This window comes from Dasypus novemcinctus, chromosome 24, assembly GCF_030445035.2.
Source record: "Dasypus novemcinctus isolate mDasNov1 chromosome 24, mDasNov1.1.hap2, whole genome shotgun sequence".
NCBI lineage: Eukaryota > Metazoa > Chordata > Mammalia > Cingulata > Dasypodidae > Dasypus > Dasypus novemcinctus.
The window spans coordinates 4255661-4277614 of NC_080696.1; the positions used below are offsets into that span (position 1 = coordinate 4255661).

At 59.6% G+C, this 21954-nt stretch overlaps 1 protein-coding gene across 1 annotated transcript; it reads right to left on the reverse strand.

The window, feature by feature from the left end:
* Positions 1–6: 6 nt before the first annotated feature.
* PROKR2 (prokineticin receptor 2) lies at positions 7–2985 on the reverse strand. The gene is made up of 2 exons (XM_058287393.2): positions 2889–2985; positions 7–957 (listed from the first exon to the last, which is right to left on the reverse strand). Exon 2 carries the CDS (start codon positions 868–870, stop codon positions 409–411), a length of 462 nt encoding a protein of 153 aa, XP_058143376.1. The 5' UTR covers positions 871–957; positions 2889–2985; the 3' UTR covers positions 7–408.
* Between the last annotated feature and the right edge of the window lie 18969 nt (positions 2986–21954).

Sequence of the window (21954 nt, forward strand, 5' to 3'; positions counted from 1 at the left end):
AGCTCTGCGCCAGTGCGCACGCAGCCGTGTGATGCCATTCATGGAAAAGAGCCTAAACTCCACTCCAGTGAAAGCACAGGTGAGGGGTCACCTGGGGTGGGGGGACGGGCTAGGACGGGAGGGGAGCCTGGAGGTGCGGGGACGCGCTGCGCCTTTCCAGGCACCACTTCTCTCTCCCGGGGCCTCTGAGGGGTCACAGCCTGCACCCCCTGCCCTGCCTCTGGGCTGCCACCGTGCCCTCTGCCAGGTGACGTGCCCGTACCTGGGCACCCGGTCCAGAGCTGGGGCGCCGGAGCCTCCCTCCCGACCGCGTGTAGACGGCCACGGGCCATGGGGGAAACAGGTGTCCCCTCGGCCCGCACTTCCAGCCGCGGGGCAGCGCCGGCCCCGCCCCGCCCGCCCACGGCCTCACCTGTCCGCGGCGATGGCCAGCAGGGCGTTGGTGGAGACGTAGAGGGAGACGGTACGCAGATAGTTGACGGCGGCGCAGAGTGCGCGGCCGTGCTCCCAGGAGAGTCGGCGCACCACGTAGTAGTCCATCTCGAAGGGGCAGCAGACGGCAGCCACCAGGAAGTCGGACACCGCCAGGTTGGCGATGAGCAGGTTGGTGAGGCTGCGCAGCTTCCTGCGGCGGGCAAGGGCGACGATGAAGACCAGGTTGCCGACGCCGCAGACCAGCATGATGCCCGCCAGGGCCACGCCGATGACCACCCGGGCGGCGAGGAAGGTCCGGGTCTCGGTCACGTCCCCGTCCTCGTCCAGGGGGCCGTCGTAGTCTCCGTAGCTGAAGTTGAAGGGCGGGGAGGAGGCGTGGCCTTGGCATGGGCTGGCGCTGGGCGCGAAGCTGGTGCCGTCGCCCTGGGCCGCCATGGGGCCGCCGCGGGGGGCGCGCGCCCCGCCCTCACGGGGCCAGGGAGCCTCGCGCCGCCGCCCCCACCCTGGGCGGGCCTTTGGGTCCTGGAAGGAGACAGCGGGTGGGTGGGCAGCTGCAGGAGTCCCTGGAGCATCCCCGGAGGCCCCCGGCGCAGGCCGCCACCCAGCCCTGCCCGTAGAGCCACCCAGAGGGCGCTCGAGGGGGCGCGAGCGAGGGCGCCGAGAAGGCCGGCCAGGGAGGGGGCTCCCCAGAGATGCCTGAGGGCGGGGCCCTGTGCCCTCTTACCGGGGTAGGATGAACCCGACCACCCCCACGGCCCGCGGCGGCCCCCCGGCACCGGCTGCTTCTGTAGGGCTGCAGGCAGCAGGGCACCGCCTCCGAGGCAGGACACCGTCCCCTCCACCCGGCCACTCCACCCGGGACCGCGGGTCCACTCTCACACCGACAGCCCGAGACTGTCGGGCAGTGACTGGTGCTGAGGAGGGAGGAGGGAGGAGGAGGAGGAGGGAGGAGGAGAGAGGAGGAGGAGGGAAGAGGAAGAGGGAGAAGGAGGAGGAGGGAGGGGGAGGGGGAGGAGGAGGGAAGAGGAAGAGGGAGAAGGAGGAGGAGGGAGGGGGAGGGGGAGGAGGAGGGAGGGGGAGGGGGAGGGAGGCGGAGGGAGGAGAAGGAGACTGAGGAGACTGAGGGAGAGGAGGAGGCTGAGGAGGAGGCGCTAAGGGGCAGGGGTGCACCTGCTGCTTCTCTTGCTCCAGGAGCTGTTCTAGAAAGATCTCCTTTGTTGCCTCCCCTCCCTGCCCCCACTCCCTGGATCTGCTCCATCCCTCCCCTCAGCAGTGGGGTCCCCTGTCCCCCTAGAATCAGCCCTGGCCGGAAGGCACCACATCTTGCTACCAGGATCAGTGGACAGAGGGTGGTGGGCAGCCCAGAGCAGCTTAACCGTGTCCACCAGGGGTCCCCTGTGGCCGCTGGACCGTCCTCACACGCCTGGACACGCTCCTTCTCGGGCCTCAGGTGCCCACGAGCAGGAAACGAGGGTCTGGGCGGCGCCCTCGGGGTGGACCCCAGGGCTCAGTCCAGGGGGGCTGGAGGAAGCCCCGACGCGTACCCAGGCCTGGGCCCCTGCTCGGGACACCTGGCAGTGCCCCCGTTTGAGGCCCACGGGTTCTGGTGGGGAAGGGACCAAACTGGGCAGCAGGTGAGGCCTGTCCCCGTGAGGGGGCGGTGGGGGCAGCGGGGGGGGGCAGGAGCTGCTCCTGGGCAGGGACTTTTACCTCTCCGCACCCACCTGCGGCGGCTGGGGACAACTGAGGGGGAGGTTCATGGTTCCTGTGCCCAGGACACCCGCAGGGTGGTCCCTCCCGCGCCCGTCCCGGCCACGCCCCAGGCCCCCAGGCCCCAGCCCCTAGCCCGTCCTCCCCCCCCGCCCCCCGCTCCCAAGCCCCCAGCAGTCCTCCGGCCCCCCCAGCCCCCCAGGGCCCGAGGTGTCCCCTACCCCCCGAGCCCAGGCTCAGGGGGGAGCGCGGGCAGGGCGGCCCCTCCTCCCGCCGCGGGACGCGTGCCTCCCGCCCGCCGGCCACCCCGTGCCACCCCGCGTCCCGGAGGCGCCACCCCGCAGGCCGGGAGGCCAGCTGGAGCGCGGGGCTTGGCAAGCAGGGCGCGGGTCCCCGCGGGGGAAGGCTGGCGCGAGCGGGCGGGCTGCGGGAAAGCAGGGGGTCGCGCGGCGGCGGGAGCTCCCCGGGGACGCGCCCCTCCGCTCTCCTTTCCGTCCGAGCCCCTCGGCGCCGCCACCCTGCCCCGCTGCCCCTGCTGTGCCCCGGGCTCGGCTCACCGTCCCCGCAGCGTCCCGCGCGTGCGGGGTGTCTCCCCGCCCAGCTCTCTACGCTGAGCCCGCCGGCGTGTCCCTGAGGAGGCCGAGCAGCAGAGACCCCGGGAAAGAAGGGGGCGTCGGGGCCCGCGTCCGGGGGCGCCCCCAGCCCCGGCAGCCTCGAGCCCCGCCCGCGCGGCCGGCACGCACCTGCCTCGGCGCCTCTCCCCCGCGCGCCGCCGCCGGGGCCACCCGGGGCAGGGACCCGCCTCCGGGTCGCCAGGCCGCGCAGGAGCCCCGTCTCCGAGCCCTGCGCGCCCGCCGGCTGCAGGGCTCCTCTGCGCCTGGGACCCGGCCCCGCGCGCCCCGCCCCACGCCGGCTCCGCCCCGGGGTCCCCAGCCCGCCTCCTCGCCGGGGCGGGGGTGGGCGCCCGCCGCTGCCCCCGGGGCGCGGGGCGCACGGAGCTCCGGCCGCGCCGCGCGGTCCCCAGCCCCGGGCGGCGGCTCGCGGGGTCTGCGCGCCCGGGAACCCGGGTCCGACGGGGACCGCAGAAGCCGGGGTTTAGTGTGCGCTCCCCAGGACCCCGAGCCCAGGGGGCTGGCCCGGAGAGGAGCCAAACGTCCTGTCACCTGGGTCCCACTCTACGGGGCCTCGAGGCCAGCCCGGGGCCAGGCCCTTCCCGGGGAGCCGCCGGAGCCCCCCAGGGAGGCGGGGCGCTTGGGGGCGGCAGGAACCTCCAAGCTCCAGCCTGAGGCCCTCACCCGGCCCTGCGGGGACAGCCACCGCCGGGCTCCTCGGCCCAAGACACCCGCAGCGGCCTCGCGGGCCTGCTGAGGACGGAGGCTCCCAGGGGCCTGCTGTGAGGACAGTGGACACAGCAGGGCGGGAGCCGGAGGCCTCCTGAGGGACCCGGATTTTAACAGGCCCAGTCCTGACATTGGTGCACCTAAGGGGGTTTTCTTTCTTCTCCCACAAGGTCCTCCCTGGTGCCCATTCCACCAGCTCGTCGAGGAAATGGAGGCGGAGGGTGGCGGGCGGGGGCGCCTCAGAGCCTGGGCTCCCGGAGGCTGGTGGGACTGTGATTACCAGGGCCCACCAATGCAGTCCTGCCCGCTGCTGCCAGGGGCGTGTGACTGTGTGTGAGGGGAGGGCTTGCGAGGTCAGTCATGTTTTCAGATAATTGCTGTTAAATTCCTTTTTTTTTTTTGAGGTACCAGGGCCAGAGATTGAATCCAGGACCTCCTATATGGGAAGCCAGGGCTCAACCACGGAGCCACATCGGCTTCCCTGAGTTCGTTTTTCCGTTCATTTTGCTTGTTTTGTTTTGTTTTTTTCAGGAGGCATCAGAAACCGAACCTGGGACCTCCCGTGTAACCGTCTGAGCCACATCTTCTCCCTTAAGTTACTTTTTTTTTAAAGGTCTTATTTTTATTTTTTTATTTATCCACCCCCCCTTTGTGGCTTGCTTGCTGTCGGCTCTCTGTGTCCATTCGTTGTGCGTTCTTCTGCTTGTCTCCTTTGTTGCGGCATCTTGCTGTGCCAGCTCTCCATGGGCTCAGGCCGTCAGCTCTCCATCAGTGCAGGCCAGCCTGCCTTCCCAAGGAGGCCCCGGCACACGAACCCAGGGCCTCCCATATGGTGGGCGGGAGCCCAGTTGATCGAGCCACAGCTGCTTCCCCCCTTAATTACTTTTGATGTTTGAATTGTGCTTCTTAAAAGTGACCCCATTCTTAGATGGATTTCCAGGTTTATATGGGTGATATAAACCTGGAATAAATGCTTAAATCATTGAAAAATGGGGATGGGAAGTGGATACAGCTCATGTGCTTGAGCACCTGCTTCCCACATGCAAGGTCCTGGGTTCGATCCCTGGTACTTCCTTAAAAGATGGGCACAGATTTTCTAGAGCTGGATTTTTCAATACATATAAAAAGCCTCAAAAATATTTACATCCTTTAATATAGAAATTCTATTTTTATGAGGTTATCTTATGGAAATAACTAAGGAGATAGGTAAAGATGTCACTTCCAAGTTGTTAATGGCAACACTGTTTAGAAGAACAAGGAATTAGAAACAGCCTGAATTTCCCACAACTTGATTAACACCTAATACATATATCTTTTATGAAATGCCATGCAACTGTTAAGATTTATCAGTCAATAATTAATTTACATGACTCAAAAATCAAGACGGAGAGGCGGACTTGGCCCAGTGGTTAGGGCGTCCGTCTACCACATGGGAGGTCCACAGTTCAAACCCGGGGCCTCCTTGACCCGTGTGGAGCTGGCCCACGCACAGTGCTGATGCGCGCAAGGAGTGCCCTGCCACGCAGGGATGTCCCCCCCATAGGGGAGCCCCATGCGCAAGGAGCGCGCCCCGTAAGGAGAGCCGCCCAGCGCGAAAGAAAGTGCAGCCTGCCCAGGAATGGCGCCGCACACACGGAGAGCTGACCCAGCAAGATGATGCAACAAAAAGAAACACAGATTCCTGTGCTGCTGACAACAATAGAAGTGGACAAAGAAGACTCAGCAAACAGACACAGAGAACAGACAACCGGGGTGGGGGGGAAGGGGAGAGAAATAAATAAAAATAAATAAATCTTAAAAAATCAAGACGTACACAAAATAGTATATTGAGAAGGCTCTGTATTTCCTGTTCCCAACTGCCCTGCCCCCCATCCCCTTTCATTAGTTTCCTACATATACTTCTAGAGGTTCTTTTTGCTAAAACAATGAAATATTCTCATTTATTACTCTTTAAGAAGTTTCACATCAACATAGGGAGTGCGTCCTCCTTCTTTACAATTTCAGAGTGCACTGTGCACGTATATCTATCACAGTTGTTTTTTTAAAGTTCCTTATAGATGGACAGAATGGTCTAATACTTTCAAAAAATGCCTGTTAAATTAGAAATTGGGCTGTTTCTAATTTTTTAGCTATTCTAGTGCTACCATATGATATGCATTTCTAGAGCTCCCCTGAATACCTTTGTACATAACATCTTGTTGTCTCTGTGCAAATACATTTGGATGATAAATTCCTGGAAGCAGCACTGCTGAGTCAAAGCATAAAAACAAGTGTTATCGTGATGGCTGCTGTGCCCTGAGCCCCCCAGGGCTCCGCCCTGTCTTTGGAGGGTAGAGGTGAGGCGGGACCCCACTGCTGCACCTGAACCAGTAGGTGACTGTCTCTTGAGGCCAAGAAGACGGTATTCAACAGCATGATTTCTCAAAAGTCCCTCTCTCTTGCGCTGTCCTCAGCCTTGAATGCCGTGTGCCCTTAGTCTTCAGAGCAGGCCGGGCAGGGGACGCTTTCCCTGAGAAAGTTACCTCGAGTTGTTTTTCTGTGCTTTGGTGGGCTACGCACAGAGTAATTATCCATCAAGCTAAGGTGCCCTGGTTGCCGACACATTGTTAGGTAAACTCTGTATTGAAAGGAGATGTAATTAGGCTCGATGCATGATAGCTGGAAATAGTGAAGCTTAATTACCGGTTCAAGGTGCGCTGGCCGAATCCGCTTAGCTCTCCCCGGCCTCGGACAGGGGTGCCTCTGAGGGCCGTGCTGGTGGACCCCCCACTCGGCTGATGTCAGTCAGGAGTGAGATGAGGGCCCAGGTTCTGTGCCCGCCAGCCCCGCTCCCCGCCCGTGGAGGGCGGGCGCAAGGAAATGATCAGCGTGGAGCTTGGCTGGAGAGGCGCAGCAGCCCGGCCCTGCCCTGCAGCTGCCCCGGCCTCCACAGCCCTGCGGTGGGAGGTGGGGGGACCCCAGCCCCCGCCCCACAGCATGCTCGGTTCGTGAACGCCCCTTCGCGGTGGCCCCCGCTCGCGGGGGACCGTGGACGGATGCTCGCGGGGGGCCGTGGACGGATGCTCGCGGGGGGCCGTGGACGGATGCTCACGGGGGCCTTGCGGTGGCCGGCAGGCGGGTGACAGCCCAGCGGAGGCCCAGCCCTGGCCGGGTTCCGACGGGGGCTGCTCTCACCAGGAGGCTCTTGGTGCGGATTCAGCCTGGCCTCGAGCTCGTCTGCGGGTCCCCTCGGTGGGGGGAGGGGGCCCGGACCCTGGCGCTGGCAGCCTGGGGGAAGCACAGCGCCCCTTGGTCTGCCATCTGAGGGGGCTGGGCACCCGCGTGTGGAGATGACCCACGGGATGTGGAGGTGTAGATGGGCAAAGAGCTTCCTGTCCTGCTCCCGCCCTCAGGGGACCTGCCATCTGGCCATACCAGACCCCTTCAAGGGCCAGCCCGGCTGGTTTGGGGGCTCAGCCTGGGAGGGGGCCGGGGCCGGGTCCCGAGAGGATGTGACAGGTTCATGCCTCAGGGTGAAGGGCTGTCCTAGCCTGGGTCACCCCCAAAGCGGGTTGGGAGGCAAAGACCCTGGTGCATGAGTGAATTCGGGGGGTGACCCCAGGAAACGCTGCCAGGGAAGGCGCAACGTGAGGCGGGGAGGGAGGCAGCCCTGAGGTGGGGAGATCCCCCAAGGTCCTTCTGTGGGCAGCAGGACCTGGGCCCGCTGGGGGACTCTGTGCTGTGGGGGGCAAGAGGCCCAGGGTCCTACCAGGATGGGAGGGAGGCAACTCTTCCAGGGGCGGGGAACCCCAACCCCTCCTGATGGGCAGAGCAGCCTCTTGTGGCCAGAAGCCCCCCACTCCTGTCCCTCAGAGAGATGTCTGCAGGGTCTGCTGGGAGAGTCCACTGCCCGGGAGGGCGCAGGGGCACCGGGAACGTTCGCCGTGAGGTGTCACTTGGGGTGGCAGAGCTGGAACTTTTCGGCTGTCCCCCTGGGAGGCTCCTTGGAGCATGTCCTTGGCATGGCCCTGGCAGGGGTGCCAGAGCGAGCAAGCCCCCTGCGCACCCATCCTGCCCTCCGGCCAGCACGCTAACATCCCCTTGGCCAAAGCAAGCCACACGACGGGCCGGGGTCCGGGCTTGGGGCAGGTCACCCCGACACTGGGGAGGGTGCTGCGAGGTTACGGCAAGGGGCGTCGGGTGGGGAGGAGGCCTGGGGCTGGACCACCGGACCCCTGGTAGCCCCTGTGCCTCGGGCCCTAGAGCCACCCGCCCTCAGCCTCGCTGATGCGCTGGTTCCGCGTCCCTCCTCGAGCCGCAACAAGTCCCTTTCGGGCGTAATTTGCCCAGAGTTGGCTCTGGGGGGGGGGAGCAGTCTCCAGCTGTTTTCTGGCAGGAGGCACGGGCCGGGGAGGTGACGGCCGGAGGTCCCCGCGCGCCGGGGCAGACCAGGCTCTGGCCTCGGGTCCCGCGCGGAGGCCGGCGTCGTGGCTCCTCGGGCGAGCGCGGGGCGGCACGCTCTGTCCCAGAGCCTCTGCCTGCGTGCGGGCTGCGCCGAGGGCACCGTGCAGCGACACCTGGACGGCGAGGAGGAGTGAGGCCCCTGGACGCATGGCCCGCGCCGAGCTCCAGCCGGGCGGAGGCGCCTCCCAGGACTCGCGCCCTGGCCCCGGGCTGGGCGGGTTTTAGCCCGCGTGTCCATTAGGTTTCCAGCTTTTTCCAATGTTCATTCCTTACCAGGATTTGCACAAAAACGAGAAAACTAAAACCACCCCGTGGAAGCCACCGAGCACCTAGAGGTGGGCCCGGATGCCCGCCCCCGGCAGCGCGTCGTGCCGCAGAGTGCGGGTGCGTCCTCCCTCACCGTCTCCCGCATCAGCCAAGGCTGGGGAAGGCTTTCCTCCTCCTTCTTAAATCCAGGGGTATGGTTCCCCACTCCACCCCCCATAGTCAATTCATTTTGAACCCTTTTGAATCTCACTCATCGAAAGCCATTTAAAACACACACTCACAAGCCAGGAAGAAAAAGTTAAAAATCAGTGACACCCTCGGCAGGCTTTTTTCTGAGTGCCAGCTCTCGGTGCCCCGCTTTACTGGTCGAGGCGCAGCTGGACTGACAGCCAGGAAGGTGAGAGGTGGCGGCTGGTCTCAAGGCACAGCTTAGTCCAGGGCTGGAAGGAGACCTTTTGAAGCTGTAAACCAGTCAGTGGCCCGCCGGGTGCTCGCTCGCTTTCAAGCAGAAGGCAGCTCCATCGAAGTGAGAACAGGCTCCTGCCGGGAGGAGAGTCACCGGGCGCGCGGCCTCCGGAGCGGCTGGCAGCACATCTTCGGCCTCTGTATCACTTTGGGTTTGAGCTGGGAATAAAGGAGCCGTAGCTCGGAGACCTTCCTGCTTCCATCACAAACATCCTCGGTAGAGAAGAGAAAAGAAGTCGCTCATCAAAATCTTAAGTTCCCTGAGCCTCACTTTAAAAACTATTATTAAGGGGAGTGTGAAATGGTGCAGCTGCTGTGGCAATCAGTTTGGTGGTTCTTCGGGGAGTTAAACCTAGAATTACTCCACGACCTGGCAATTTCTCCCCCATCTAGACACCCCGAAGGAACTGAAAACAGGGACTCAACAGATGTTTATCCACCAGTGCTCGAAGCAACATCACTCACAGTTGCCAAAAGGTGGAAACAACTGAGAGTCTGCTGACCGATGAAAGGATAAACTGTGGTGTATGCACACAACCGAGTATTACTCAGCCTTTCAAAGGATGTTCTGGTACCACCATAACGGGGGCGGCCCTTGAAAACGTAAGTCAGACCCGAAGGACAACGTTGTATGATTCCATTTATATGAAATAGAATAAGCCAATTCACAGAGATGGGAAGGAGATTCAGAGTTTCCAGGCGCTGGGAGGAAGGGGACTGGGGAATGAACTGCAAGGGTTTCTGTCTGGGCGATGAAAACGTTTTGGTAAATGGACAGTGGCGGTGGCAGCACATTATGAATGTAATTAATACCGTGAAATTATACACTTAAAAATGGTTAAAATGGCAAATTTTCTGTGTTCTACGTTACCACAATAAAATGAAACAGATAAAAGCTATTATTAATGAAAATATCTCACAGAGGCAGCCTGGCCCCCTAAGAAGTCAATGCTCTGCAACAGAAAGCTGGCTAGAACCCAGATATTGTATTTACGTGACCAAAAGATCTTGGGATGAGAAATTGCATGTTAGCAGTGATTATCCCTAAATGGGGGCTTATGGATTTATTTTTAATTTTCATTGCCTTTTTTTTACATTGATGCACAGAAGACAGGTATTGCTCGTGTAACAGAAAGTATCTACACAAAACCAAACCAAAATGTTGTCCAGGTATTGGGTGCCACATAAACAACAATGATCCTTTTTGATGCATTCAGTGTTTTTGCAAAGCTGTTTGGGGCATGGATTAAGCCACTTGGGTAGTGCTGCACAGAGGTTCTTAGCCAAACGACGGGCTGTGAGCCACGGGGTGAGCTGGTTAAGTGCTGGAAAGTTTCCCCGAAGAGAAAGTCAAATCCCTGGGTGGACCTTCCTTGCGTCAGGGGCCTCATCGTGGAGGAACGTGGGGGGAGTTGTGCTGTGCGGGTGCAGGCGCTTGGGCCTCAGCTCGCAGGTGCTTGGACTTCCAGGGTGCAGGCCCTTGGGCCTCCAGCTCGCAGGCGCTTGGGCCTCCAGCTCGCAGGTGCTTGGGCCTCCAGCTTGCAGGTGCTTGGGCCTCCAGCTCGCAGGTGCTTGGGCCTCCAGCTTGCAGGTGCTTGGGCTTTCAGCTCGCAGGCGCTTGGGCCTCAGCTCGCAGGTGCTTGGGCCTCAGCTCACAGGTGCTTGGGCCTCAGCTCACAGGTGCTTGGGCCTCAGCTCGCAGGTGCTTGGGCCTCAGCTCGCAGGTGCTTGGACCTCCAGCTCGCAGGTGCTTGGGCCTCCAGCTCACAGGTGCTTGGGCCTCCAGCTCGCAGGTGCTTGGGCCTCCAGCTCGCAGGTGCTTGGACCTCCAGCTCGCAGGTGCTTGGGCCTCCAGCTCGCAGGTGCTTGGGCCTCCAGCTCGCAGGTGCTTGGGCCTCAGCTCGCAGGTGCTTGGGCCTCCAGCTCACAGGTGCTTGGGCCTCAGCTCGCAGGTGCTTGGACCTCAGCTCACAGGTGCTTGGGCCTCAGCTCGCAGGTGCTTGGGCCTCCAGCTCACAGGCGCTTGGGCCTCAGCTCGCAGGTGCTTGGGCTTCCAGCTCGCAGGCGCTTGGGCCTCCAGCTCGCAGGTGCTTGGGCCTCCAGCTCGCAGGTGCTTGGGCCTCCAGCTCGCAGGTGCTTGGGCCTCCAGCTCGCAGGTGCTTGGGCCTCCAGCTCGCAGGTGCTTGGACCTCCAGCTCGCAGGTGCTTGGGCCTCCAGCTCACAGGTGCTTGGGCCTCCAGCTCGCAGGTGCTTGGGCCTCCAGCTCGCAGGTGCTTGGACCTCCAGCTCGCAGGTGCTTGGACCTCCAGCTCGCAGGTGCTTGGGCCTCCAGCTCGCAGGTGCTTGGGCCTCCAGCTCGCAGGTGCTTGGGCCTCAGCTCGCAGGTGCTTGGGCCTCCAGCTCACAGGTGCTTGGGCCTCAGCTCGCAGGTGCTTGGACCTCAGCTCACAGGTGCTTGGGCCTCAGCTCGCAGGTGCTTGGGCCTCCAGCTCACAGGCGCTTGGGCCTCAGCTCGCAGGTGCTTGGGCCTCCAGCTCGCAGGTGCTTGGGCCTCCAGCTCACAGGTGCTTGGGCCTCCAGCTCGCAGGTGCTTGGGCCTCCAGCTCGCAGGCGCTTGGGCCTCCAGCTCGCAGGCGCTTGGGCCTCAGCTCGCAGGTGCTTGGGCCTCCAGCTCACAGGTGCTTGGGCCTCAGCTCGCAGGTGCTTGGGCCTCCAGCTTGCAGGTGCTTGGGCCTCAGCTCGCAGGCGCTTGGGCCTCCAGCTCACAGGTGCTTGGGCCTCAGCTCGCAGGTGCTTGGGCCTCCAGCTCGCAGGTGCTTGGGCCTCAGCTCGCAGGTGCTTGGGCCTCCAGCTCGCAGGTGCTTGGGCCTCCAGCTCGCAGGTGCTTGGGCCTCAGCTCGCAGGTGCTTGGGCCTCAGCTCACAGGCGCTTGGGCCTCCAGCTCGCAGGTGCTTGGGCCTCCAGCTCGCAGGTGCTTGGGCCTCAGCTCGCAGGTGCTTGGGCCTCAGCTCGCAGGTGCTTGGGCCTCAGCTCGCAGGTGCTTGGGCTTCCAGCTCGCAGGTGCTTGGGCCTCCAGCTCGCAGGTGCTTGGGCCTCCAGCTCGCAGGTGCTTGGACCTCCAGCTCACAGGTGCTTGGGCCTCCAGCTCACAGGTGCTTGGGCCTCCAGCTCACAGGTGCTTGGGCCTCCAGCTCGCAGGTGCTTGGGCCTCCAGCTCGCAGGTGCTTGGGCCTCCAGCTCACAGGTGCTTGGGCCTCCAGCTCACAGGTGCTTGGGCCTCAGCTCGCAGGTGCTTGGGCCTCAGCTCGCAGGTGCTTGGGCCTCAGCTCGCAGGCGCTTGGGCCTCAGCTCGCAGGCGCTTGGGCCTCAGCTCGCAGGTGCTTGGGCCTCAGCTCGCAGGTGCTTGGGCCTCCAGCTCGCAGGCGCTTGGGCCTCAGCTCGCAGGTGCTTGGGCCTCAGCTCGCAGGTGCTTGGGCCTCCAGCTCGCAGGTGCTTGGGCCTCCAGCTCGCAGGCGCTTGGGCCTCAGCTCGCAGGTGCTTGGGCCTCCAGCTCACAGGTGCTTGGGCCTCAGCTCGCAGGTGCTTGGGCCTCAGCTCGCAGGTGCTTGGGCCTCCAGCTCGCAGGTGCTTGGGCCTCCAGCTCGCAGGTGCTTGGACCTCCAGCTCACAGGTGCTTGGGCCTCCAGCTCGCAGGCCCTTGGGCCTCCAGCTCGCAGGTGCTTGGGCCTCAGCTCGCAGGTACTTGGGCCTCAGCTCGCAGGTGCTTGGGCCTCCAGCTCACAGGTGCTTGGGCCTCCAGCTCGCAGGCCCTTGGGCCTCAGCTCACAGGTGCTTGGGCCTCCAGCTCACAGGTGCTTGGGCCTCAGCTCGCAGGTGCTTGGACCTCCAGCTCACAGGTGCTTGGGCCTCAGCTCACAGGTGCTTGGGCCTCCAGCTCACAGGTGCTTGGGCCTCCAGCTCACAGGTGCTTGGGCCTCCAGCTCACAGGTGCTTGGGCCTCCAGCTCACAGGTGCTTGGGCCTCCAGCTCGCAGGTGCTTGGGCCTCAGCTCGCAGGTGCTTGGACCTCCAGCTCACAGGTGCTTGGGCCTCAGCTCACAGGTGCTTGGGCCTCCAGCTCACAGGCCCTTGGGCCTCCAGCTCGCAGGTGCTTGGGCCTCCAGCTCGCAGGTGCTTGGGCCTCCAGCTCGCAGGTGCTTGGGCCTCCAGCTCGCAGGTGCTTGGGCCTCCAGCTCGCAGGTGCTTGGGCCTCCAGCTCGCAGGTGCTTGGGCCTCCAGCTCGCAGGCCCTTGGGCCTCAGCTCGCAGGTGCTTGGGCCTCAGCTCGCAGGTGCTTGGGCCTCCAGCTCGCAGGTGCTTGGGCCTCCAGCTCGCAGGTGCTTGGGCCTCCAGCTCGCAGGTGCTTGGGCCTCAGCTCGCAGGTGCTTGGGCCTCAGCTCACAGGTGCTTGGGCCTCCAGCTCACAGGTGCTTGGGCCTCCAGCTTGCAGGTGCTTGGGCCTCCAGCTTGCAGGTGCTTGGGCCTCCAGCTCGCAGGTGCTTGGGCCTCCAGCTCACAGGTGCTTGGGCCTCCAGCTCGCAGGTGCTTGGGCCTCCAGCTCGCAGGTGCTTGGGCCTCAGCTCACAGGTGCTTGGGCCTCAGCTCACAGGTGCTTGGGCCTCCAGCTCGCAGGCGCTTGGGCCTCCAGCTTGCAGGCCCTTGGGCCTCAGCTCGCAGGTGCTTGGACCTCCAGCTCGCAGGTGCTTGGGCCTCCAGCTCGCAGGTGCTTGGGCCTCAGCTTGCAGGTGCTTGGGCCTCCAGCTCGCAGGTGCTTGGGCCTCCAGCTCGCAGGTGCTTGGGCCTCAGCTTGCAGGTGCTTGGGCCTCCAGCTCGCATGTGCTTGGGCCTCCAGCTCGCAGGTGCTTGGGCCTCCAGCTCGCAGGTGCTTGGGCCTCCAGCTCGCATGTGCTTGGGCCTCCAGCTCACAGGTGCTTGGGCCTCCAGCTCGCAGGTGCTTGGGCCTCCAGCTCGCAGGTGCTTGGGCCTCCAGCTCGCAGGTGCTTGGGCCTCCAGCTCGCAGGCGCTTGGGCCTCAGCTCGCAGGTGCTTGGGCCTCCAGCTCGCAGGTGCTTGGACTTCCAGCTCGCAGGTGCTTGGGCCTCCAGCTCGCAGGTGCTTGGGCCTCCAGCTCGCAGGTGCTTGGGCCTCCAGCTCGCATGTGCTTGGGCCTCAGCTCGCAGGTGCTTGGGCCTCCAGCTCGCATGTGCTTGGGCCTCCAGCTCGCAGGTGCTTGGGCCTCCAGCTCGCAGGTGCTTGGGCCTCCAGCTCGCAGGTGCTTGGGCCTCAGCTCGCAGGTGCTTGGGCCTCCAGCTCGCAGGTGCTTGGGCCTCCAGCTCGCAGGCGCTTGGGCCTCAGCTCGCAGGTGCTTGGACCTCCAGCTCGCAGGTGCTTGGGCCTCAGCTCGCAGGTGCTTGGGCCTCAGCTCGCAGGTACTTGGGCCTCAGCTCGCAGGTGCTTGGGCCTCAGCTCGCAGGTGCTTGGGCCTCCAGCTCGCAGGTGCTTGGGCCTCAGCTCGCAGGTGCTTGGGCCTCAGCTTGCAGGTGCTTGGGCCTCAGCTCGCAGGTGCTTGGACTTCCAGGGTGCAGGTGCTTGGGCCTCAGCTCGCAGGTGCTTGGACCTCCAGCTCGCAGGTGCTTGGACTTGCAGGTGCTTGGGCCTCCAGCTCGCAGGTGCTTGGGCCTCCAGCTCGCAGGTGCTTGGGCCTCCAGCTCGCAGGTGCTTGGGCCTCCAGCTCGCAGGTGCTTGGGCCTCAGCTCGCAGGTGCTTGGACCTCCAGCTCGCAGGTGCTTGGACTTGCAGGTGCTTGGGCCTCCAGCTCGCAGGTGCTTGGGCCTCCAGCTCGCAGGTGCTTGGGCCTCAGCTCGCAGGCGCTTGGGCCTCCAGCTTGCAGGTGCTTGGGCCTCCAGCTCGCAGGCGCTTGGACTTGCAGGTGCTTGGGCCTCCAGCTCGCAGGCGCTTGGACTTGCAGGTGCTTGGGCCTCCAGCTCGCAGGTGCTTGGGCTTCCAGCTCGCAGGCGCTTGGGCCTCCAGCTCGCAGGTGCTTGGGCCTCCAGCTCGCAGGCGCTTGGGCCTCCAGCTCGCAGGTGCTTGGGCCTCCAGCTCGCAGGCGCTTGGGCCTCCAGCTCACAGGTGCTTGGACCTCCAGCTCGCAGGTGCTTGGGCCTCAGCTCGCAGGTGCTTGGGCCTCAGCTCGCAGGTGCTTGGGCCTCCAGCTCGCAGGTGCTTGGGCCTCCAGCTCGCAGGTGCTTGGGCCTCCAGCTCGCAGGTACTTGGGCCTCAGCTCGCAGGTGCTTGGGCCTCCAGCTCGCAGGTGCTTGGACTTCCAGGGTGCAGGTGCTTGGGCCTCCAGCTCACAGGCCCTTGGGCCTCAGCTCGCAGGTGCTTGGGCCTCAGCTTGCAGGTGCTTGGGCCTCAGCTCACAGGTGCTTGGGCCTCAGCTCACAGGTGCTTGGGCCTCCAGCTCGCAGGTGCTTGGGCCTCCAGCTCGCAGGTGCTTGGGCCTCCAGCTCGCAGGTGCTTGGGCCTCAGCTTGCAGGTGCTTGGGCCTCAGCTTGCAGGTGCTTGGACTTCCAGGGTGCAGGTGCTTGGACCTCCAGCTCACAGGCGCTTGGGCCTCCAGCTCGCAGGTGCTTGGGCCTCCAGCTCGCAGGTGCTTGGGCCTCCAGCTCGCAGGTGCTTGGACCTCCAGCTCACAGGTGCTTGGGCCTCCAGCTCACAGGTGCTTGGGCCTCCAGCTCACAGGTGCTTGGGCTTCCAGCTCGCAGGTGCTTGGGCCTCCAGCTCGCAGGTGCTTGGGCCTCCAGCTCGCAGGTGCTTGGGCCTCCAGCTCGCAGGTGCTTGGGCCTCAGCTTGCAGGTGCTTGGGCCTCAGCTTGCAGGTGCTTGGACTTCCAGGGTGCAGGCCCTTGGGCCTCCAGCTCGCAGGTGCTTGGGCCTCAGCTCGCAGGTGCTTGGGCCTCAGCTCACAGGTGCTTGGGCCTCAGCTCGCAGGTGTGGGGGAGCAGCTTCCAGCAGGAAGGCGTCGGAACGAGCCCGAGCCGAGGGGAGTCGCGGGGCGAGCCCGTGTGCCTCACGGAGGCCGAGCCGCTCGTCTGGGGGCGTCACAGCAGCTTGCACCTCCACCCTCTCTGGGTGTCTGCTCCGGCCTGACTTTCCCCTTGAACCCTGGACTCCCAGGTTCCTGGGTGGTGGAGGAGCCACCTGACCCTGCTGGGGGCCGCCAGCCCCTGGGGTGCCTTGTGCTATGTGGAAGGGGCTCCTTCCTCCAGGTGGGGGCAGCCCTGAGGCAGGACACAGCGCAGGCTCTGCTGCCCCCTGCCCTCCCCTCGTGCAGGGCACGACCCCGCCTCAGGACGTGGTGGCCCAGGTGCTGTGGCCGGGTGGGGGCAGGCCGGACCCCATGTCTTCCCCGGGCAGGTGGGCAGGGGGACAGCACTCCTCTCCCCTCCCTCACCCCCAGGCACAAACACCTCTAGACCTTTCCACTCCCTGTCTCAGGCGGGTCATGCTACCCTGGGGCGGGTGGTGTTTGTCTTGGCATCTTCCTTGAAGCGAGGGCCTTTATGTCTGGAGAAGACAATTAGGTGGAAGCTGCTGAATATGCTCCTATGGATGGCCAAGGAGAGAAAAACAGGCCATCAGGACTCCATCAGGGCCGTCAGTTACTGTGAGTGAAACAAAAGGTTTTTCAGACTTAACACTGGAAAACAAGTGACTCATTAAAAGAAGGAATAGAAGTTCTCCTTCGAGAAGCTTTCATTTAAAACGTGTAGAAACATCCGGGATGGTATGAGGTTATCTGCAGAGGGAGCAGGGGGTGGGTGGGCTCCCGTTGGCTTCTCCGGGCCCCTCTGAATGGGGGTACCTGGCTCAGAAAGAGCCATCCGAGTTTTCCTTTTTGAACTCCATCCGAAGCCCCTCCCTGCAGACTTGCTCACGGCTCTCTGGAGTCTGCTTGTAATTGTCGCCTTGCTCCCGTATTGGACGTGGAGGTCCACCCCCCCTGGGAAAGCGGCTGGTCGCTCCTGTGTCGGCTTGGCCTCCCCCAGCGCTTGCTCCCTCCCTGCCTGACAAAACTCCAGGCCGTGGCGAGGGTCCCTTCTCTGTCCAGCAGGCTTGCCAATGAGTCGTCCTTCACTTGGACCTTACCTCTGTGCCCTTCCGGTGACATGGAATTTCCAAATGTCCCCTGGTCCCACACCGCCACTGCCTGCCCTTCCCTCAGCTCCCGCCACCCTGCAGAGCCTGCCAGCTGGGCACACATTTCAGCGTGTCAGTGCATCGGCCTCTGTGGAAGGGCGAGGCGTTTTCTCTGCTGTGGCTGGAGGTCAGTGTACTCATCACTGACTCAGAATATCCTCGGAGACGTGGAACCATTCCTAGCTCACTGCTTCAGGTTTTACTGTCTATTTTCTGTGGCAAAAAAAGTTTGAATATTCAGTACCGACTCTGGGCCGAACGGGGCAATCAAGGGAGGAGATGCTTATGGGCACATCTGCAAATTGGGAATAACTGATCCAGTCCGCCTTGCCAAGCGCAGGGAGTCTGTGAAGTCTCTGAGCTCTTCTAGCCCTGTCGTCCAGTGTGTTATCTTTTTGTTCTGAGAATACTGGACTGTGCAACATGTCCCTGACATGCTGTAGGTGTGGTGTGAGCAGTGCCTCGGGAGGTTGTAAACGTCTAGGGAGAGGAAAGCGGCTGTGGCTCAATCAGCTGGGCTCCCGTCTGCCATATGGGAGGCCCTGGGTTTTTGGCCCGGGGCCTCCTTGTGAAGGCAGGCTCACCTGCATGCTGAAGAGAGAGAGCTGATGGCCCATGTACCGCAGAGAGCTGACCCAGCAAGATGATGTGACAAAGGGAGACGAGCAGACACAGAAAATACGCGGTGAATGGACACAGAGAACAGAGAGCAAAACAAGATGTGGGGGGTAGGGAATAAATAAATCTTAAAAAAAAAAAAAAAGTCTATGGAGAAAAGCAATGTTGCTCATTTTAGAAATCTTTGGCTAAAAATTGCAGAGGATTTGTAGGAGCCGGGTGGTAAACCACAGATGACATCCCCAGGCAGAAGGGACCCTCATGGAGAAGAAGTGAGGTTGATGCAAAGAATTTCTGTGCACGTGGCTCAGGAGTCCTTTGACTGAGCCATGAGATGGTCAGGATGGCGGGCCAAGGAACCGGGAATGTAAGCCGAGAACGGCCTTCACACGGAGAGGTAAGGGTGATTCCTGCAGGAAGACACCGAGCAGGGGGTCCTCAGCGTGGAGTGGGTTGTCAAAAAATTATTGCATTGTTGAAACCTCTAATCAAACAGCTGGAGATCTACCTTCTGGAGTGTTCTGTAAGGATCCTGAGGTCAGGAGACAGGGTGGAAGAGAAGTGGACTTAACTCTTACTGGGTAATTGTGAAATGTGGTCATCGGGTCTCATTTCACATTACTCTCCTTAGAATACAAAATTGTTATGAGTAGAAATTGGAGCTCCATGGAAATATCTTCTGATGATGTTGTAATTGTTGTAGAACAGTCATTTGTGAGTCGACCACTTGCCGTATTACCAGACTGCAAAGTGGTTTACACCTGCCGATCCACTGACCAATAGGCTCACTCTGTCGGCCAGGGCTCACGCTGGGCAGTGCGGTGGAACCCTCCAGAGGCTATTCAAAAGGAACACTGATGCCTGGGTTTATCCCAGAAGCGTTGACTTCACTGCTCTTGAGCGTGGCCTGGGCGTCGAGGTTTTTAACTGCCCTCCCCAGAGGACTCCAATATGCAGCAAAGTCTGGGAACTCGTCTAGGGGGTTTTCTTACTTTTTAAAACTTTTTTCAATGAATTTACTCTTTGAGGTTTATTTGATTGGCCTTCATTGGTGTTCCTATTGACCAGTGTTTTTATGTTAACCCATCAGCTAAAGAACACTTAAAAGGCTCCAGTGTTTTCTTCAACTGCTGTATTAGTCAGCCAAAGGGGTACTGATGCGAAGTTCCAGAAATCTATTGGCTTTTATGAAGGGTATTTATTTGCGGTAAAGGCTTACATTACAAGGCCCTATAGCAGGAGTTCTTAACAAGGGGTCCATGAGCTTGAATTAAAATTTTAAAAAAAAACATTATTCTTGTGGGGACATGTTGGTGTGAGTATGATATATTTATTAAATAACACACAGTATAGTGTGGACTTAGTAAGAGGTCCGTGGTTTTCACCTGACTGGCAAAGGGGCCTGTGAAACAAAAAGAGTTAAGAACCCCTGCCCTAAAGAGTCCAGCTCAGGGTTTCCTTCTCACCAAAGTCAGTGCCGGGTGCTGAAGCAAGATGGCGGGCGACGTCTCCTGGTCTCCTTCCTTCTCCTCTGAAGGCTCCATGGGCCCCGCTTCTTCTGATCTCAGCTGTAGGCTGGCAGAGGGCTTGTTTCTTTCCGCGCCTTCTCAGCTACTCAGCTGCTCTCTCCTCTTCAGCAGCAAACAACCAGGCAAATGGTCCAGCCCTCCCTGGGGGCCCAGGACCACACATGACCGCGTTCTTTCCTCCTGCCTTTGGTGAGTCGTCTTGAGCGAATGTCTGTTTGTATCATCCCACCAAGGGGGCGCAGACTCAACCTGAGTCATGTCCTACTAATGTCGTCGAATCAAAGCCCTGTTCTTAACAGGTAATTTAATCAAGACGTGTCAGCTGAATCAAATGCATTCAAAGGGTCTCACACCCAGAGGAAAAGATTCGTTTAGAAACATAATCTCTCTTTTTGGGATTCATAAATAATCTCAAACTGCCACAGCTGCATATGTCTATTTTATACTAAAGTAAGTATGTGTCTAAAAATTCACAAGTTACTGATTTTGAACTTAATCCAATTTGGAACTTGCCGAAAACATTTTAAGATTTTGTGGACAGCTTCAATAAAGTTTCAGTATACATTTTTTTTTGAGAAATGTTGTGTTCTGTGTGAAAGGATCTGACTTCTTTAACAAGCAATGATTTATATCTTGAACCAAAGTCTATGAGTTAGCGTGGCTCCTAAATATATTATATCAGTTAGTTTTTGGCTGCATAACAAATTGCCCCAAAACTTAGTGGCTTAACCTAAGCTCTACCCACTATTTCTCATGAGTGTGTGGGTGGGCCCGGCGGCTCCGCTGATCTGAGCCAGGCGTGGCTGATGTGCCTGAGGTCAGCTGGGGAGCTGGAGCGGGGCTGGCAGGTCTAGATGGCGACACCCAGGGATCTCCGGGGCTTCCAGCTGCAGCCTCGGGCATCGAGGTGCCTGAGCCATGCGGTCTCCCTTCCCTCAGCCTAGCCTGGGCTCACTCGCACGGTAGGCTCAGGCTTCCAGAAGCAGCAGGAGGGCCAGCCCAGTGTGCAAGCCCTTTGTAGCCTCTGCTCGAGTCCTGTTTGCTCCTGTATCATTGGCCAAAGCAAGTCACACGGCCGAGCGCGCTACCAAAGGGCTCTAGCAGAGGCGGCGTGAACAAACTGGCTCGTTACTGCGATTGGTCCTCCAGGTGCCCGCCGTCTCGGGGCCTCAGCCCCTCCAGCGTTGGGGGTCGCCTGCCTTTACTGTGAGAATGAGCAGCTCAAACCATCGTCCCGTAAACCCCGGGATACAGTATTCGTTTTCTCAGTAGCTCCAGGATCCTTGGAGTGTGAGTGAGTGCGTGTGTGAGTGTGTGTGTCTGAGTGTGAGTATGAGCGTGAGTGAGCATGTGAATGTGAGCATTGTGAGTGTGTGAATGTGAGTATATGTGTGAATATGTGAGCGTGTGTGTGAGCATGTTTGCCTGTGAGTATGTGTGTGGGCATGTGTGAGTGTGAGTGTATGTGTGTGAATATGTGAGCCTATGTGTTAGTGTGTGTGAGTGTGAATGTGTGAGTGTGAGTGTGTGTGCACAAGTGTGTGGGTGTGAGTGTGTGAGTGTGAATGTGTGTATGTGAATATGTGAGTGTGACTATGTAAATGTGTGAGTGTGTGAGTGTGAGTAGGTGTGTATAAGTGAGTGAATGTGAGTATATGTGAGTGTGTGTGGGGGACTAGAGGGGCCCCTATCTCCTCCCTGGCTTTCTTGCGTTAATCTCCACCCACAGAGCTGTTCATTGATGGTGGTTTTCTGTCACCTGCAGGAATCGCTCTCCTGCACACGCGTCCCGTCTTCCCTCCAAGCGTGCTGGCTCACGGAGGTGGTACGTGGCTCTTACTGAAGGCGGACAGGGCAGGGAAGTTGCTGAGAATCACAGGATACGCAACAACTGAAGACTTCAGAGGAATATCACTGTCCCAGGGAGAGAGAGAAGAACACAAACATCTGGAAGGCAGGGACAAAATTACCATTACTTGTTAATGGTATGATTATATTTTTAGAAAAGCCAAGTAAATCAATTGAAAAAGCATTAGCAACAATTAGAGAATTTATGACTAGTAACAAAATTAAGGTACTATTTTTAAAATTTGAAAAATGATACAAAATTAATGTATAATTTTGATGGACATTCCTATATACAAAAAAATCAACTGGCTAAAAAACATATAATGGAAAAAAATCTCATTAATTTTAATAAAAATCTGAACACTCTAATGAAGAAAACTTCAAAATTCTGCCATGGCATAGAAGAGAGGAAATAAACATGGAAAAACACATACACAATATTCTAAACATATTGTTTCTTTCTAAATGTATCCCTAACTTCCATGTGCTCATAACAAAAATAGCACAAGACTTTTTGGTGGGATGACTAGATCATTTCTAAATATGTGGAAAAATAGACATGTGAGCATAACAGGAAAAAAGGGCATTAAAAGTAAGTAATACCAGAATGTATGAAAGCCTATTATACCACTATAATTAAAACAGCGTGCTACAGACGCGTGAATAGACAAACTTAATAAAACAGAAGAGAGTCCATAATTTAGTATATGATAAAGATGGCATTTTAAATCAGTTGGAAAAGATCAATCAATTATTCAGTAGATATTGGGACCCCTGCCAATCCATTGGGAAAGTTGTACCTCTACCTCACTCATCATCTTAAATAAATGCAGGTGGCTTGCCCATAGCCACTCTAAGTCCACTTACAAATAGCACTGGGCTGCTTCGAGTGTAAAGCAGGGAACTCATAACAGATCTTCCCAGGGGTCCCACCCCTAACAGCACTGCTGCCCTTCTTTTCACTTATCTGTAAGCTACCATTATGGTTACATGTCTCCGTAACCTAGACACGGTTGCTATTATTATCTTGAGCAGTTATCTATTAGTTCAATTAAGATTAAGAA

What these genes read in the sequence shown, in the direction of transcription:
- PROKR2 (XM_058287393.2), bottom strand. Translation starts at nt 870, where the DNA reads ATGGCGGCCCAGGGCGACGGCACCAGCTTCGCGCCCAGCGCCAGCCCA.